Below are 18,741 nucleotides of genomic sequence, written 5' to 3'. Positions count from 1 at the left end.
TGGTACCATCGTAAGCCTGTTCATTTGTCTTGCTTTTGATGGAAAAATACCCATCTATTTTGAATAGAAGTTGAGATATTTGCGATTGAAGGAGGTGGGGGTGGCCTGGTTTCAGAGGTAAAAAGTAGCAAGAAAATGGCCTCCAAAGTTTTGTGACTTTCATAGCTCGACAGTCTTAAGAAATTGAAAATGTTAATTTATTTGCACCGTTTTAGTAAAGTCCTCAGTGAAATATTTTCAATGGACGTGAAAGTTGTTGAGCCCAAAAACAAAAATTCGATAATAATTGTCAAACTGGCAGAAAGCTGGTATCTTCGATATCATTATTTCGATGAGCGCCTGGTTTCACCACGATGCCTCACAAATGTTTGTGTTTACAGTGTGTACGAGTCTTGACTAGGTTGTATTGTCGCAACTTGTTTGTGTGTACACCTTGTGTCAGTCATGATACGGTCATAATGTTAACGACTCAGTATTTTGTTCCAAAAGTATGTGGGTTGTGTTGAACGGAAGGTTAAGCGTTGATAATATCAGTATCCGAGAAGCGACTCACTTATGACTTACTGTGTTGGCAGCCAAGTGTTTTGCGTTTACAAAGAATGAGTCTTGATATGATCATGATGGTTTTTTTTTTACAAAGTACTGTCGGGCACAGATAACTCAAACATATGAGGGATTGACAAATGCGTTAGATAAATCCATAGTTTTGGTAAACCGATAAACAAAAAAATTAAAGAGATTTTAAAGAGTATCAAGGATAGTAACTGACAGTACAATGGTTGGAATATAAATTACTGCTACGGATTTGCTGTAGCAGATTTGCAGTCTACAGCTTCTTGAATAATGCTGTGTCTCTTTTTGAACCTGTCAAACCATCCTGTGTTGCATGTGAAGTCAAGGCCAAGTTCCTTTGTAATTTTGCCTGCTTTATTAGTCATCAGGATGGGACCAGAGGTTGGAAAAGACACGGCACATGTTTGCTGGAATCATTGAAACTGCTAGCTTGATGTTCTCAAATCTGGCAAAGTGGGCCAGCGTTGTCAGGTTAACATGCTGGCCTTCTTGATTTCTTATTTTATTAAGTTCTTTTGAGAAACATGGAAAGCATTGAATTGGTGATATATTAATTCTTATAAATTTCTGATTTAGTGCTGGAGGACTTTTCGTCAATCTCTGCTGAAATCTGAAGTTTGGTTTTTATTGTGAGTCAATTAACGTTTCTCTTCTGTGTCATCATGAAAAGTATCTGGTAATTAAGCTGGTATCGGCAAAAGGGTAGAAGGATGGATAGTGTGTGCACGTGCAACTTTTCCAGTTTAAAAGCAAGAGAGACAAAGAGAGTAATGCTGATGAGTCATGAAACTAAAATAAATTGGTTTCTATGTCAGATCCAGAGGAGATGTTGACTTCACATGCTTTTTTTTACAGAACTTTTTCGGACAGCCGTCTTTGAGAGAAAACGGTTACGTAACTGTCATCACATGAGACACACACAGACAGAGAAAAATTATGTTTCTAAGCCTAAGCTCGATTTGACTTTTCTGTTGACTGATCCATCCGTGAAGATCACAGAATCTCCTTGTTTGCTATGCTTTTCTACTATCAGGGTCTCAATTTCAGCGTTTTTAGCTCCAAGTAGCCAGTCGCGACATTCTCTTCCCTATGTTGCCTTCACCGTTGTGTACTCTCCGAGCGCATCTTCGACCACGACCTAATCCCTGCCTCTCCTGATGTCTTGTACCTGGCAGCACTCACTGATGGTGTTTGTGGCTTGAGTCATCCATTCTGTGCCCCTCTTTAGCCTTGATGTCATGGGAAGTCTAGGAGGTATCTCATTGCTTCAGCTGAGGTGTCCCATGTGCACCTAAGGATTGCCCTCATTCCTTCATGTTGTAACTCCTCGAGTCGTTGCAGTTGCGCCTTTGGGGGCTCTCGTGACCTTGAGGTTAAGATGTTCGCCTGTCTTTCTAAGGTCCTGGGTTCGAATCCGGGTAGCGACGGAAAAATTTTCTTCTCTAAAATTGTCTCCTTTCACCTCCTTTCCTGCTAGAAGAAGCCAAGGAGAAGCAGTAGAAAGACAGCAGTAAGAAGGAGCCAAGGAGTAGCAGTAGAAAGACAGCAGTAAGAAGGAGCCAAGGAGTAGCAGTAGAAAGACAGCAGTAAGAAGGAGCCAAGGAGTAACTTCTAGTGCCTTACACACACACAACCAACAGGCTATGTGCAATGATGTGATTCAATACCAGCAGTGTGTGTATCATGCTGTGTGGGGGCAAGCCTGGTGTGCTCTGTAACCTGACACTCTTGAAGAGGATGGATGTGTTGTTTTCCACCATGCGTGCAGGGCGATTTAAATTCAAAACAATTGTGGGAAAAAATTTGATTAGGTGTTTCGAGATGGGCTTTTTTACAAATCCACACAGATGTTTGAGAAAACAGTGTTACCAATACAAAGAAAATATGGTGGTTCAGTTTCAGAATGGCATTTGTCTGACTCGTGAGCAATCCTTGATTTTGAGTTTTGCGTGTTTGTGTTATCTCTGCCCGACTGTATGCAAACCATAACTTGGTGATGGGTTACCAATTACTGTGGTTTCCGATGTGATACCCTTTGACGTAATAATTGTAACGGCCAAGAATTCTACTTCAGTGTCTCTTAGGTATTTTTGTTTGATGTCTTATTCGTTGATGGCATTTTTTCTTATTTCTTGATGGTAATCTTTTTTTAAATGTTGGATAGGGATTGTGCAATGTAAATGTATGATATTCTGTGTTTCACAGTCTGTTACTCCAATCTTTTACTAGTCTTTGGTTATTTGACTTTGACCACACTGAGGAGGATTCCTCGTGATTGGTCTAAGTTGAGTAATGGATGAGGGGGGGGGGGGGGCATGTGTTCTGAATGATGTATTCAGCTACCAAATGGTGGGTAGTTGGGAGAGAGATTCTATGCTGTGTGCTCTGGATTACCTCATTTTTTACTACAGTGCAATATTCACGTGTTCCGTGTCAGTTTTTATAAGACACTTCTGCCGCTTCTGCTTGTGGTGTCCTGACGTCCCTCAGTGACCTTTGTTGCCAGTGTCCGTCATAAGCGACTCTTGTACCTTGTCATGTTTTAATTGGTAAATGTCTCTGTACTTTACACTGCTCATAAATCTCAAAAATATAATACCAATGCCTTGGTGAATTTTACTAAAGCAGAAACTCGATGTCACACTATATATTATATATAATCTAATGAAAATGCTTTATATCAGAGAAAACGTTTTTATATGTAAATGTCGTCAGTATATGGTGAGAACTAAAGTATTGTGCTATTTCTTTTTTACTCGAATCTGTTGATTCCGTTTTACATGTGAAGCTTGCCAACCAAAGAACGTATGTATGGAGTTCAATATTCTAGTCAGTGTTTTTTACCCTCTGATTATGTTGATACAACCTATGGTTTGTTTTTATACTTTTTAGCGTTGATAGAATATATGCAGTTTTGATCAAATTTATTGCTGCGTCTGGGTTGCAGTTGTCTGTGAGGAAGAAGAAAATCAATTGTGACCATTATCCAGATGTGAGGCGTGCTGACCGAGTGAGTTACTTTTTGCAATCCACATTGAGAGTATATATCAGCTGCAAATTCACCCAGGAATCATCAGACTTGAAAATTTTTAACTGATGCCGTTTTCTTTAAGTGTAACATGCCTTTTATCATTTCATACTTATAAATTGTGGCTAAAACAGCACCTGGACATGGATGGTCGGTGCCTCTATAAATAAATTATTGATGGTCAAGGTCACTTAAAAATAATTGTACCAGAACTCAATCTATAAATACAGTAAAACCTGTGTAAAAGTAAAACGGCCACCCGTTGTCAAGGAGAAAAATGGCCGTATAACACAGGTGGCCGTCTTAGGCAGGACTGATCAAAATGAAGAAAGCAAACCATTCTCTACTGAGGTCCAAACTGGGGCTGATCTCAGGCTTATTCAAAAGGGTTTTTGTTTTCTTTTGAAAAATGGGGGTTTGTTTTATGTTTAGCTTTCTTTTTGTTGCTGATTTTGTGTAAGGGTAAAGTAAACGAAATATTATTTTATGCAAGTACGATGATGAAGACCGAGTGCCATTGTAAAACAAACAAACGGGTCGTCACCTCTTTGAGAACGAGCAACGCTTTTGTCGCAACTTCATGTCAATGTCCATTCTTACTTTGTTCAGATTTGGTAAACCAAACAGTGACCAGTCACCTCACACACGATTTGTGCACGAGTTGTTGGTGGGGCTTTTAGGTTTTGATGGATCACACTTCCCTCACCAGCAGTTGAACATTGATTGTTAGGCCTACCCATTGGTCAATTAGGGTAGACATTCATTGGAGGGACTAACAATAACGACAGGTCAATGAATTATGAAGGCCTGCCCACAACATGAGGGGCCGATTCAAAATTTATGACAAAGCGTCGGGCAATGAGTGACCACCCTTGGCCGCCTGAGGCAGGTAAATTTGTCCCGGGTTGATAAAATAAGGTGGCCGCGGCCGGCCGCATTGGACAGGTGGCAGTTTTACACGGTTACGTTATATAAGAAAAAACGCAAGGGAGGACATAAAAAGTGGTCGTTTGTACAGGTGGCCGTCATGACTGTATGATGTGTCTATGTCCATAGGGCTAAAATCCAAGAAATAACTCATTTTGTTAGCTTGCCTCACAAATGTCATCAACTAGTATTGGTGTAGTCTAGAGTATCAAGAAGGCCAAGAGAGAAACAAATGAGGAGAATACTGATGACAATAGTGTGATTTTTAAAAACATTTTAAATTTTGGTGGGAGCTTCTGCTTCCGATATCAAGTATAATCTTGGGAAAATCCATAACTTTTGGCTTGTTTTCTTTATTTCCTATTTGCAATTTCATCCTTTTTGAAGCTGCTTTGTATTTTTGTTAGACTCACGAATTATGAGACCGATCAAGTTCAAAAGTACATCGAATGCTATTTTAACTTTTTAGCAAAAGCTTCTCTTGGCATTCACTTAAGTACAAGTATGCAGGCTGTTGAGATAGATCCAGAGCAACATTCAGAGTACTGTGCGCTCAGAATTCTTAATTATGAAAATTGTTTTGGTTAACTGTTAACGTTAACTTGAGATGTTGATCTGTTTCTACCAAGCATCTGTGCATACGCCTTTTGTTTTTGATAAATGTCCATGTTTACATGTTCAATTTTGATTGTTTGCACATGTATGTATGCTGTCACTAAAACATTTTATATATGTGCCGTTTTGGCAGCATAAACTCTGTGTACTGTGATCTTCCCCTGTTCCCAAATCGTAGCCTTCCTTATTCGGATCCAATTTGTATCATCTCCCCTAAATTACAGTTGAACCTGCCAATATTGAAACCTGTCATGACAGAATCTCCCCGCTCCCCCTTTGATAAATTCCTCTATAATTACAATACAGTCAAACCTCGATATACTGCCTACTTTGGGACGAGCAGAATAATGGGATAATACTAATACTGATTGCCATCTTGAGTAGTGGTAGACTGGTGGAGACTAGAGACAGTAACTATTCTCTAGCCTGCCTTTACTCATCTAGGTTTGTTATGTGGGATTGCCATGAGCAGGGGGGAAGGAATAGCAACCAATTACATGTTACAACTTCAGCTTTTGGTTCAATTTTTGTACCCAATACTGGTCAGACCTTGTGCTGCCTCAGACCTTTCACGTAGACTTGAGTGCTAGTCCTTACAATACAAAAGCCTCACGGATGCCCGCCCACGTTTTGGTTGTCTGGATGATTTCTGGCGACGCAAGATATTTTGTTGACAAGCCGAGGTGGTGAAGATTCTACCAGCAACTTTAAAATGTCATTCCAATTTCTTTTTAAAATATTTGCCAAAGCCTAAAAATTATACTGTAACATTTTCAGAATCAGGGAAAATCAGGAGCAAACCGGCGACAAGTGTTAGAAATGAGCCTGATTTGCAGACGCGTGTGGGGAAAGAGATTATCAGGCGGCCATGGATCAGGGCTGTGTGTATTGTGTATCTCTGGTGGCTGGTTCGTTAGAGGTATAGCGGGGCAAATTTACATTCATTTGATTAGGACCATACAACTCAGCGAGTTGGTGGATGACGAGGTGAAAGCACAAAGCAATATTTATATATATAGCGTTTCTTTTTGTACATAGGCAAAACCTGGCAATAAGTGGGGTTGGCGGTACAGTGAGGAGGGGGGGGGGGGGGGGCTGTATAACAAGGTTTGATTGTACTTCTGCCATTGATGGAAAGCTTCACAACTCGAAAACGGACTGAAAAATTCCTTTCCTTTGAGAGGGTTTTGACTGTTGAAGACAGAAAATGCTTTTTGCCTGCACAATTATGATTTGAAACAAAAGTCCCAGTTTTGGTGCCACTGGCGCTAACCTTTTTTAGCTTTTCCACCAGAGGAGAAAGGGAGGAAGGGGGAAGGTGGTTAGTTGTTACTGAGATGGTCTGGATGGTGTGGGTGTGAAATCTCACCCCTCTTTCTTTTCAAAGTGCTCAAGTGGTGAGCCAGCGAGGAAACTTTCTTGGATAGCCAGAGGTGTGAAATATGACATCTTCCTTACACCCTGATCAACAGCCAAGAATAAAATATTACGCATGGGTGTTACATGCAGGAGAGGGGTGGCATTGGATGATTGTGCTTATTGCATCGATGGGTGAAAGCGAAGATGTTTAATTGCTTCTGTTTTTAGCTGGTTGAACAATGGTCCTCAGGAGATGTAAGCACGGGTGGCAAAGGAATAGCTAGACTGACGCATGCTGCGATCAGAGTGGCTAGGATAGCATTTGGGAGGTTTGAAGTCTTGACCACTGCTTGCTGACCGAACCGGTGGTCTTTGTTCCCTCCATGTATTTGTAAGGCTGGCTCTGTGCACATCCCACTTCCCCTTAAATTCTTACATTCCCTTGTCCAAGACAGAAAATGTCTGCAACAAAATTTTTCCCCCGGCTCCCTTGTGATACTGTCTTGGATAGGTTCGACTGTATAACCCAACAAACACCATTACTCTAACTCCAAAGGAAACCTAGTCCTGATGTCCTGAAATGACTAGAATTATACATGGTTCTTTAGGGGATATGCTGATATTAAAATCTAGTACATGTACTGGTATTACTCTTATTTTATATATATTTTAAAACTAAAAGATAAAACTGTAAACAAGTAAGCACAATTATGGTGATTGTTTGACAAAATGTAGAGTGCTTAAGGGGAGTTGTATTATTTCAACATGTGAAATTAAAGTTGTTATTTTATGCCATAGACCAGCGTTCAAGTGCTTTTTTGATTCATGTGAAATACATGTACCGGTATGTGAAGTTGGGTTGAGAATGTGTTGAAATTTCCCTCCAATTGACAATTAAACTAAAACATGCCATTGCAACTGTTCAGTCTGGAAGTGTCACCTATCGGTCTCAGCTCATAGAGACTGACAAACTGAGGTGACACAGTGGTGGAATGACTTCACTTATGATAGAAAGTTCCATGCAAATAGAATATCTTTTTTTTCTTCTGACATGCAAGTATGTGGAAGATAAGAATAAAAAAAAATTACAGCTATAATTTCTTTAAAGGGCGCTTTCCCCTTGTAGTCTTCATATATACAGCTGTGATTGGGCAACTTTATTACGGTACATTAAAGGATTCTATAGGTTCCTTCCTACCTCTTTTCTTTTCCTCAGTTGTTTATTACGGTACATGAAAGGATTCTATCGGTTCATTCCTACCTCTTTTCTTTTTCTCAGTTGTTTATTACGGTACATGAAAGGATTCTATCGGTTCATTCCTACCTCTTTTCTTTTCCTCAGTTGTTTCTCTCTGTCTTACTTTTCTCCTGCACTAAATGACTGTTATTGTGTTTGATGTGCTACTTTTTCCTCAAACTCAAACTGAAATTGGTTCTTTGCTTACCATACTACATTCTTATGATCCTATAGAATCACTACTGGTCCTTTTAATTGGCATACCCTGTACTATCACGATGTCTACCTCTTCAGTTCTTTGCACATTCAACAAGATCAGTTCATTCATCTAATGATTTAGTGTTTAGTGCATCCTATGGAATCACTATACTATATGTAATATATATACTGAATATGTCAAGTTGACCCAACATGTCAAGTTGACGAAAAAAATGGCGTCGAAGTCTAAATTTGTGACTCGCAAAGAACTTACTCTCTTTATCAGTTTAATAACTGAGAACAAAGAATGATGTAGAAAAATTTTATTTATATCACCATTAAAGATCAAAGAATACAAATAAATATTAAGAATCTGAAATCAACACATGCTGAGTCTTGAGAGCTCATCATCATAATGATGGGAGAAGACTAGAAAAGAAAAATGGACAGTCACACACCTCAATGACCGTGGGAAACTGGATAGGACAAACTTATGTCACTCACAAGTCACATCATGTGCTGTGACAATACGGATGAAATCCTCACCTCACCATGAGAAGAAACCAACACCAATCAAGCCACAATATTCCTTTCAGATGATTACGGCATCTGTATGTACTTTAATCTTATAGACTTGTACATAAATAATAGTAAAAAGGTGTTTAAGATTTTCTGTTAAAGTCAAAGTTATGACGGTTCCTTCGGTGTCTTTTGCTGGACCAGCTGAGAAAAGCCTGACAAAAATTTCGTCTTGTCAAGCTGATTTCTAGTTAAGTAGAGAGCTAAAGAAAAAAAAACAATAGAGGAGAAGGAACCACTTTCTTACTGTTTCTTGGATGGCGTCAACATACATGGTCATCTGTTTTTAGTCATTAATAACACATGCAGAGCTGCAAACTTTTGGAAATTATTAAAAAAGGAAACCTTATTTTCAACCTGAGACTGAGGTTTATCAGAGGTTGTAGCTATTCACTTGATGATTTTTCATTCCAATTCAACTATTTAGTGTAATTGCCTCTCACATAACCTACTAGTCTTGATAGGGGCGGTAAACAATACCATGTCACTATTTTTTCTTGCTCAGCTTAAAAGAACAAAAACAAATTGATAATTTGTTAATAATACATGGAATTCATAAATCATAAGTGCACATAATAAATATAATCGGGGAAGTTTCCATCTACAAATTAGGGATGGTTGGCAGCTTCCCAGTGTCTCATCTCCTTGTCCTGTTAAATCAAAGCCACCTTCTCATCACCTGCTATGCATAAAATGTATATATATATATATGAAGTGGGAAAGGGCATTCCATAAGGGAGGGAGGGATCCCAGCCTATTGAACACATGTTGTGTGACATGTATTGACAACAATAGGAAGATTACAAGGATACTGTGTGCGAAAAAAAAAGGAAAGGGGGACACTCAGTCAGTAAAAGGGGTAAAAGTAAAACAACCCAAAGTTGCTTCATGTTAATCAAATCTGTTGGAATTTATGATTGTGAGTAACAATGGGAATTTACAGGTGCATAGAATAAAGAAGGGGAAAAAATCTGGAGATTTGAAATCCTTTCATGTTCACAGGAATTTCGTGTCGGAACTGCTTATTTTTAAACAGTATGATGTATGGAAAGCCAGATCTATGCACATACAAAAGTGTCCACGGTAGGCGAGTCTACATACAAGTACATGTACAGCAGGTCAGTTTATGTCTATAGACTCGAGTGGACTATTTGTGTATGTATACAGATTTGTCTGTACTGGCGAAGTTGGTGTACAGAAATGGGTTGATACAGCATGAGAAATCGAAGGACACTAGAACATTCACACAGGCACACATATCATACACATACACACACACACACACACAAATATACACGTCCAAAGACCCACAACTTGGCCAGAGAGTGGACCACAGCATGGGTAGTGACCTACAGAATGGCCAGTGACCTGGGAAATGGCTAATATCGCTGAGGAAAAGGTGTGTGAGAAAAAAAAAAAAAGACAAGTAATCGCAAAACTTCGACAGTAGTCATGTAATATATAAATCTCAATGGCAATTGATGATACCATCAGTGAAGGTAATTAGGAAATAATGGTCAATGACAGTTACCATTGACTTAAGTCACAACTGGCGTTGATGTCGGTAACATTTGAAACTGATAATGTAAGTTGATATCAGTGACAATCAATGTTGGCATCAGTGACATATTATGTAGCCATCAGGGACAGTTGATTTTGAAATCAGAGACATCTGATGTTGATGTCATTGTGGGTTTACAATGATGTCAGTGATGATAGAAGGAAATGTTCGTGGACGCGGGCATTGGGAACAGTTGATACTGACTCTGGGGACTATTATATTGGCACTTGACGTTAGCATCAGCGACTGATTTTCACATCATAATATAATACAGCAGATGATACATGTCAGTGACAACTATTAACCATTTAGCTCTTGGAGATTTGTCCTGATGCATGCCCCGAAATCCTGGAACAGGGAGATGGTCTAAAATTATCATATTTTTAAAACATTCATAAAAAATATTTTTCTTTACAAAACGATCGGGGTAAAACGCAACTATAATATTAGGAAAAGAATACCGTTTCCAACATGTCAGTTTCAGTTGGGTACAGTATAGGCAAGGTACTTATTTTTCTCTTTATAGTTGTGGCTATCAGGTTTCATTCGTTACCCATCTATTTCGTCCAATTTAAAAATAACAAACTACTCTAGTGACTTAAAAATACCATATTATATTACAGTAGAATTTCAATGTGTCTTTGTTTTGTCGAGATTGCTCCATTGGTTGAATTTTAATGTAATTTCAAACTTTCCAAGTTTCAACGCCATAACACCCTTCATTTTGTTATAATTAGGCTACTTTAAAAATTCACACACTCACTAATTCTGATTCAAATTTGACCATTCAAAATCTCGAAGAAAGAAGAACAATTCTACTTTTGCTATATAGCCTCATTTTCAGTCAAATCTAATCGGGAATTATTCCTAGACCTCACAGAACTGCATACCTCGGCAGGTCGCGCATTCGCCAATTGAAGAAATGCTTCGCAATGCCGCTCTAGGTGCGATTCAGTAGGAGGACTCAGTGCAATGTAGCTCTGGGTGCTACAGTACAGTCCATGAATCTCAAACACGAAAATCACGAATTCTCGGGTATCTCGAACTTAAAGCTCGGTCCCATTTCAGTCCCTATGTTTTCTTTGTATAGACTTCACAGGGTTTCTGAACACTCGGAACACGCAACAATCGAATCTCAAACAAATCCACTTCGCATTCTCAACTAAAGACCTGGTTTTACAGCCTTTCCGGCTGTGGGTAGGTGTTACTTTGTTATTGTGAGAGCCAAAACGTGGCCCTTGTCTCACCACGGGAGGCTGGAGGAAGGGGGAAGGGGAATGATGTTGACTGCACCGCATGACTGGCTCAACACGTGTGCAATCATGCTGTGGGACGCGAGCGGTGCGGATGGCAAGAGGTGTAACTTTTTGTAAGCCAATGAAATGGGAGGAAAGGAATGACTTGGAAGTTGGCTGCGCATAAGTGAGATTTTCTGCTTTCCACTTTCACTAGGTAGCGTAAACACGGCCTCGTGGGCACTCATGGCCTTCCGACCGCGTGGTATCGGTGAAGTCGGGGTAATTCCGATCGCTGTTTCTTTGCTCTTTCGCTATAAAACTCCAAATGCCGTATACCATGTAAAAGTTCAGCTTTTCCTCGTTACAATGGTGTAACTTGTAAGTTGTTTATATGTCCGATTATTAGGAGCTGGAGAATCGCCGAGGAAAGCGAAGCCCCTTGTGGTCGGAATGCATGGTTGGCCGGTTAAAAAATTGACATGCATGCATTCAAATGCTTCGCGTAACAAGGGATGATTAAATACCGTCTTTTCATTGGTGGAGAAATGTAGAGCTTTAAACGGGCTTTCCCGCTGTAAATATTTGGCCTTTGGCGTTTAAATAGAAAGCCTTTAAAAATACCGTCAAAATTTTAAAAGATAATTTTTTACTCGAAATATGTAAAGTACCGGCTCAAAACAGATATCAATTAAAAGATTAGTTCATTTCCTTTTGGAATAAAGTAATTAGTGTGAAATTATTTTGCATTAACCCTTCCGCGAGACTTGGAAAGCATGAGACCTCGCACGTGGGGTACACTACAGTACGCCAATTCGCTCGCCGTGGGGGCCGATGCGGCGCCGGCCGGTTCAACGCTTCATGTTTTTGTCGAAATAACGACAGATCATCTTGTTTGGGGCGATAAAATACTGATTTGTAATGGTCTCACAGTCTTGAAAAAAATTAGGCTCCATATATTTGTTATAGTGATTGTACTCTGTTAATGTGAAGATGATTAGTGTATTTGGTACTCTTTTATTATCTGTCAAACATGGGGTTGCAGCCAGTGACTGACTTTAACAAATTTGATCAAATTTTAAACAACTACCATTTTCTTAAAAAATGACTGAGAGGTTAAAGAATGGTACCAAAATGCTCAGCAGATATAGGTCTTTCAAATGGAACAGATACATTTGGCATACAGTTACTCTGAAAATTTAGTTTCTGGTACCTACTTTCACTCATCTTCTTGTTTTCACACAGTCAACACAATCATCAACGGAGCCAACCACGTAAATTGTTTTAATGTTCTTTTTTACCTCCCTTGATTTTCTCTATCTCATTGTATTTTTATGGACATGACGAATTACAGAAATCTTGTTTGTCAGTAAATAGTTAATAATGACGTTCACTACTGACAGAAGGCGTTGACATCCTAAACCCTTGATGTCGATGTAAACAATACATTATATATACAATAGTATATATTGACACAGTTGACAATCATGTTGACCTTAGAGACAAATTTTCCGGACTGGTTGATTCCAACCATAGGCTGTCACAATATTGTAGATATTGACATCACTGACAGCAGACGCTGGTACTGGTGACAGCTGATGCTTATGTCAGTGACAGTTGATACAGTTCGGGTGACATTTTGTGTTGTTGACACGACAGCGGCAGCCTCCAGTGATGTCCCCATTGCCCTGCGACAAAAAAGAAATATGCGCTCTTTGGTAAAACTGTCAGAACAGGGACTGGATATAAATCTTGCTTCCAACAAATCTGCTGGGTCCAACATTCGTTTTCTCTGGATCTGAGGTTTTGATAAAAGTAAAATCTGAAGAGAGAGAGAGAGAGAGAGAGAGAGAGAGAGAGAGAGAGAGAGAGAGAGAGAGAGAGAGAGAGAGAGGGAGAGGGAGAGAGAGAGAGAGAGGGGGAGGGAGGGAAGGAAGGAGTAAGGGAGGGAGAGAGAGAGAGAGAGAGAGAGAGAGAGAGAGAGAGAGAGAGACAGAGAGAGAGAGAGAGAGAGAGAGAGAGAACCGGAGAACGAGAGGGAGGAAGGGAGGGAAAGAAGGGAGAGAAAACAGAGAGAGAGAGAGGGAGAGACGACAGAGAGAGAGAGAGAGAGAGAGAGAGAGAGAGAGATCCGACCTGAATAATCCATGTGGGCAGTTAGGCAGATGCTAAATAACCAGTGCACGATGAGATGAAACATGCCGATCGTGACTTATTGAGACAGCATCCACCCTATGTCAAAACCATACATCAATGACTGACAAATGACTAGTTCATCTACAAACGACCATTGACAACTTCATCTATGACTGACAATCAGCAAGTTTATCTACTATCATTGAAATTTGACATGTTTATAAATAACAATTGACATCTGACAAGCTTATCTTCGACAAACAAAACAACAAACAAATCTACTACGGTCAACTGATGAACTTACTTTTGGGCCCCATCGTGCCATCTTGGTGACCCAGCATAGCTCTGTTTTGCAGATGGAGCACTTGATCCAGTCACAGCCATCTTTCTTCTGCACAACCACACCGCACTGGGGGCAGTGCATGGCCTCGCCTCGCTCTACCAAACCCTAGTCACATGAGACATTGAGATTAGACAGTGTTGCCATAACATGACATAGAGTCACATTAGTAGACAATCTGTCCCCGTCGTTTTATGCATGACAAATTCTGAAATTATGCAAACTGAGCCCAAAAAATGTGAAATTATGCAATTCTGTTAATTTTAACAAAGATTGATAAAGGAAAATAATCAGAAATTATGCAAAAAATGATCAAATTTTGCTAAATTATGCAGGGTGCATAAAATCGCGGGGAAAAGACAATGCTGGCATGACAGGTGTGCATGAACGTGTAGTGTTAGCTATCTGGGCCAATCTGGGCAGAGAGGGATGCCAAATCCCAGCAAAAAGACTGAGATATTATATTCGATAAGAATTTATCTCCATTGTGGAATCGAACTTGGATCTCCGGCGTACCACAGCAAAGTGGCTTACTGCTACACAAAGGACGCCAGTGTTTTGAAAGTAATGATGTAAACATTTTTACTGAGTTTGAAAAAAGAGAGGCTATCAGCATGATAACAGTCATTCAGTTCAATTGTTTGTTGTAAAGAGAAGCACATCATTAAAATAAATTCAATAATGGTCATTTGGTGCATTGATAAAGCAAGACAGACAGACAGAAACAACAGAGAGAAAGAAAAGAAGCTGGACACACTAGTGGCACCCTTCAACCACCCGCAAGATATGGAGTGCAATACATTAAACAGTGCTGATATTGAAAAAGGCTCACTAGACAGCATAAGCATAACATGACCTTGAAATTATGTTGCTTCGTTTCAGAAAAAAAACCACGAATGCAGAAACAGTCATAAAGTATAAGGAAAGAGCAAGACCTATCAAACATAGAATATGTTGGAAGAGGCAAGACCTATCAAACATAGAATATGTTGGAAGAGGCAAGACCTATCAAACATAGAATATGTTGGAAGAGGCAAGACCTCTAAGCTATAGCTTGTTTACTTTTGTCTGTCCATAGTTCAAACAAAATAAAGACAAATTGCTCTATTTAATCTTCCCATAATTTTGCATGTTTGTTTAAAAGTTGGATGACCAGCAAAATCTACTGGCTAATAATAATAAATGAAGGTCACTGAAACTAAGGTTCTGACATATTTTCTTTGATGTCAGCCTAAAGGGGGTAAAAAAAATAATAGGGGATTTTTACAGCATACACCTAACATATTAAATAAAAAGTTCTCATTAACACTACACATTATTGCACGTCTATGAAACATGGTAAAAAAGAACCACAGGTGAGTAGGCCTACTCTTCGAGACTCCTCTGGAGATGTCAATACAGTCTTGGGAGGAAAATTTATCTTAAGCTTACACTGAAACGTAGGGGCATGGTGGTGTCACTGTCTCAAAATGAGCAATTTGTAAGCTAGGTGGGCCATTTATTGCTGTGATTCTGCGTATGCATCTGAAGGGTAGTATAATATAGGGGTCCAAATTATACAGAAACTTTTTAATTCTTCATCAAGATTTTTTAGAAAAATTTTTTTTGTTTGGTCCCTGAGGAGTAAGATAAATTTTAAAAATGTGAACAAATGTAAGTGAACAAGCATCCTCCTACCACATGTGGACTTTGCAATAGACAGTGATGACAAAATACGACATGCAAGACAGAACATTATACATTTTTAATATATAACATCTCTCCCTCCCACCCTCCCTTTTTTTCCTCCTCTCTTGCTCTTTCCTCTCTTGTCACACTCTTCCTCTCACTCCATCCTACCTCCAACATTTCCTTGGTCTGTCGAGCAGCCATGTCATTGTTGGCCCGAATTCGAATGTCATCCTGGTACTGCTTGCAGTTCAAACCTTCGTGAATGGCCTGCCACAGTAAGAGAGGGGGAAGGGGAGGAAGTGGTGTATTATTATTTAGTAGAGGTTTTACGGCACTCGCAACTGCATAAGGTCATATGAGCGCCAAGGGGCGGATGTCAATAGAGAAGTCTTTACAGGGAATCGAGCTTACTTTGACCACCTCTCCAGCGTCAACAGCACAGAGTCTGTTTCGACTCTCAAGGCACCCCGGAAATAGTGGGTCACAAGAGTATCACAAACATACGAAAGAAGTAGAGGTAAATGACGATAGAAAGTATTAGGAAAAAAAAGCAGCAGTTCAGGCACAGTTATGAGCATGACATTGTTGAATCAGCCCATTTACAATTCTACTGTGCATAAGAACAAGAAATGTCCCCCATTTGGGAATGGCCTAAAGACACTTCAGTCAGTGGCACCGCCCCGGGCGGTGGACAGTGGGTTAATGCAGGAAATGGGGACAAAGTTGCGAGATTACAATTACAGGAGAGGGAGAAGGAGGAAGAGGAATTGGGAAGGCAAAGAGAGAGAGAGAGAGGGTGAAGGATAAGGGTAGAGGCAGGGTGGGAAGAAAGAGGACAAGAGGAAGGAGGTGAAAGGGTGATGAAAGGTAAGGGGGAAAGTAGATGGGAGCGGACGGGGTGTAGACAGGAGGAAGAGGTAGAGGAAAGGAAGAGGGAGGGGTTGGAGGTGATGAATGACAGAGGGGGATGGGATTAGAGAAAAAGTAGGAAACAACAGAGAGGAGAAAACAGAGGGTTTTAGTTGGCAGCAAGGTTGAACAATCAGGTGAGATTTAGATAAAATAGACAGATAAGCCTTGAACAGCCTCAAATGGACACCAGTGTCAGTTAAGTTTAGTTTTAGTTTGAGTTTGAGTAAAGTTAGACAATGGGACAATGAGATTGTGAGACAGTGGGACAATAACACAATGGGGCTGTGGAGAGATAGTGGGACAGTGAGAGTTTGAGTAAAAAGAAGCACATGGACACATTAATGGTCATAGTGCAGGTAAGAAGTAAGACCCATAGACAAAAACAAAGGAGGAAAAGAAAAGAAGTAAGACTTACCAGCGACGTCCTCCAAAGGATAGTGAGATGGGACTTTTTTGTTCTTTATTTTTTCGTAAGTTTTACGGCACTTGCAACACAATAAGGTCATATAAATGTTGAAGATAAGAGGTGTTACAAGGGAGTAACAAACACAAAAAAAAGGATGATAGATGTTTGAAAGGAAAGAAGGAGCAAACCACACCAGAGCACCAGCTAACCACCCACTGAGACGGGACGGAGGAACAGTAAAAACGTGAAAGTAAAAGAGATAGTCAGAGGAACAGTCATTCACAAAGGAACAGTGCGACAATGGGACTCATGGGACTGTGAGACACTGGTGCAGAGATACAGTGGGCCAGTGAAACGGTGACAAAATGGGGCAGAGAGACAGTAATATAGTCTGCCCCTGTCGCTTTATGCAAGAAAAATTTTGAAATTATGCCAACTGAGCCCAAAAATGTGAAATTATGCGATGCTGTTAATTATAACAAAGAATGATAAAGGAAAATAATCAGAAATTATGCGAAAAATGATCAAATTTTGCTAAATTATGCGGGGTGCATAAAACCACAGGGACAGTACAGTGGGACAACAGGATAGTGAGACATGAGTCTGGTACTGACCTTACAGGTGAGGCAATTCTCTTTCTGACAGACAGGACACTTGAAAAAGTTCACGAGGTCCTCGTAGATGCACCAGCCGATGCAGTCGGAGGTCTTGCAATGGTAGGAGTCTTTGGCTGCCGTCTCTGCTAGGTTGAGGCCTCGCTGGAGAAACTTCATGTACACTTCAGGGGGGACCAACTGGAGAATGGGTTGGGGAAAAACCATGGTTGAGAAGTGGCTCATTGTACTAGGTCTGTCCTTGCAGTTTTATGAAAAAAAATTCTGAAATTATGCAAACTGAGCCCAAAAATGTAAAATTAAGCGATTCTGTTAATTTTAACAAAGAATGATAAAGGAAAATAATCAGAAATAATGCAAAAAATGAACCAATTTTGTTAAATTATGCGGGGTGCATAAAACCGCGGGGACTACTAGGTAGATTGCTGCTGTTCTCACTGATTAAACAAAGATGAGATGGAACTAGAATGACAAGATTCCCAACTTTGTTGCCTCTACATCCATGGACTGATTGGTACTTAAAGAAGTTTCCAATAAAAACCTTGGGCGTTATATTAAATTTTTGTGCACACATGCTCACATCTCCCCCCCCCCCCAAACATACAAAATGTTGGAAGGGGTCTAATTATGGAGAGAGAGAGAGAGAGAGAGAGAGAGAGAGAGAGAGAGAGAGAGAGACAGACAGACAGACAGACAGACAGACAGACAGAGGGAGACAGAGGGAGACCGAGAAAGAGAGAGACACAAGCACACAAACATAAATACTAGGTCTAAGGGCACTGATTAAAAAAAAACAACTCTTTCTTGCAAGAGGTCCTCGCACACATATGCACACTTACTGCCCTGATTTCTCTCTCCTGCAGAAGGGCCTGGCAAGAGTATTGATCATCCTGAAAGGGACACCGCAGCTCCGCCTCATCACTGTGTTGGACTGCACCAGTCAAACAGTCCCTGAGGACATACAGACAAACACATAATTAACATCAAGTGATTATCTTCTGTTAGCTTTAGTAAGAGTTTTACGGCACTTGCACCACAATAAGGTCATTCATATATAAGTGCCGAAGATTGAAGGTGTTACAAGAGAGTAACAAACACAAAAAAGGAGGAGGAGAGAGAAGGACCATAGCTATTGATAGGGAAGAAGGAGCAAACCACACCAGAGCACCCGCCAACCACCCACTGAATATCTTAAGACTAAGAACACAACACAAGACTTGGACAACACATGAAAATATTTTTTAAACTAGCATAATCACTAAAATGTCAGAGTGGAGAAGAGGACCAAACTGTGGAACACATCCTCCAGCAGTGCAAAACAAACAGGGGGTGGGTGGAGGAGGGGGTGGG

The 18,741-nt window shown here is 40.1% G+C and overlaps 1 protein-coding gene across 3 annotated transcripts in view; it reads right to left on the bottom strand.

Annotated features, from left to right (window-relative positions):
- Positions 1 to 12,573: 12,573 nt before the first annotated feature.
- The window catches only part of LOC101863809 (ranBP-type and C3HC4-type zinc finger-containing protein 1), a 29,428-nt gene continuing 23,260 nt past the window's right edge, over positions 12,574 to 18,741 (bottom strand). For all 3 annotated transcript variants that reach the window (XM_035969310.1, XM_035969309.1, XM_035969308.1), the window contains 5 exons: positions 18,231 to 18,342; positions 17,392 to 17,571; positions 15,628 to 15,726; positions 13,753 to 13,896; positions 12,574 to 13,000 (listed from right to left, as the gene is read on the bottom strand). In XM_035969310.1, coding sequence (XP_035825203.1) covers positions 12,920 to 13,000; positions 13,753 to 13,896; positions 15,628 to 15,726; positions 17,392 to 17,571; positions 18,231 to 18,342 — 616 coding nt within the window. In that variant the 3' untranslated portion in view covers positions 12,574 to 12,919. The remainder of the gene's footprint in view (positions 13,001 to 13,752; positions 13,897 to 15,627; positions 15,727 to 17,391; positions 17,572 to 18,230; positions 18,343 to 18,741) is intronic.

Source organism: Aplysia californica, unplaced genomic scaffold, assembly GCF_000002075.1.
Source record: "Aplysia californica isolate F4 #8 unplaced genomic scaffold, AplCal3.0 scaffold00136, whole genome shotgun sequence".
In the NCBI taxonomy this organism is placed as follows: Eukaryota; Metazoa; Mollusca; class Gastropoda; order Aplysiida; family Aplysiidae; genus Aplysia; species Aplysia californica.
The sequence above is the reverse complement of the archived record's forward strand: the minus strand, read 5'-3'. Positions and strand labels throughout refer to the sequence as shown.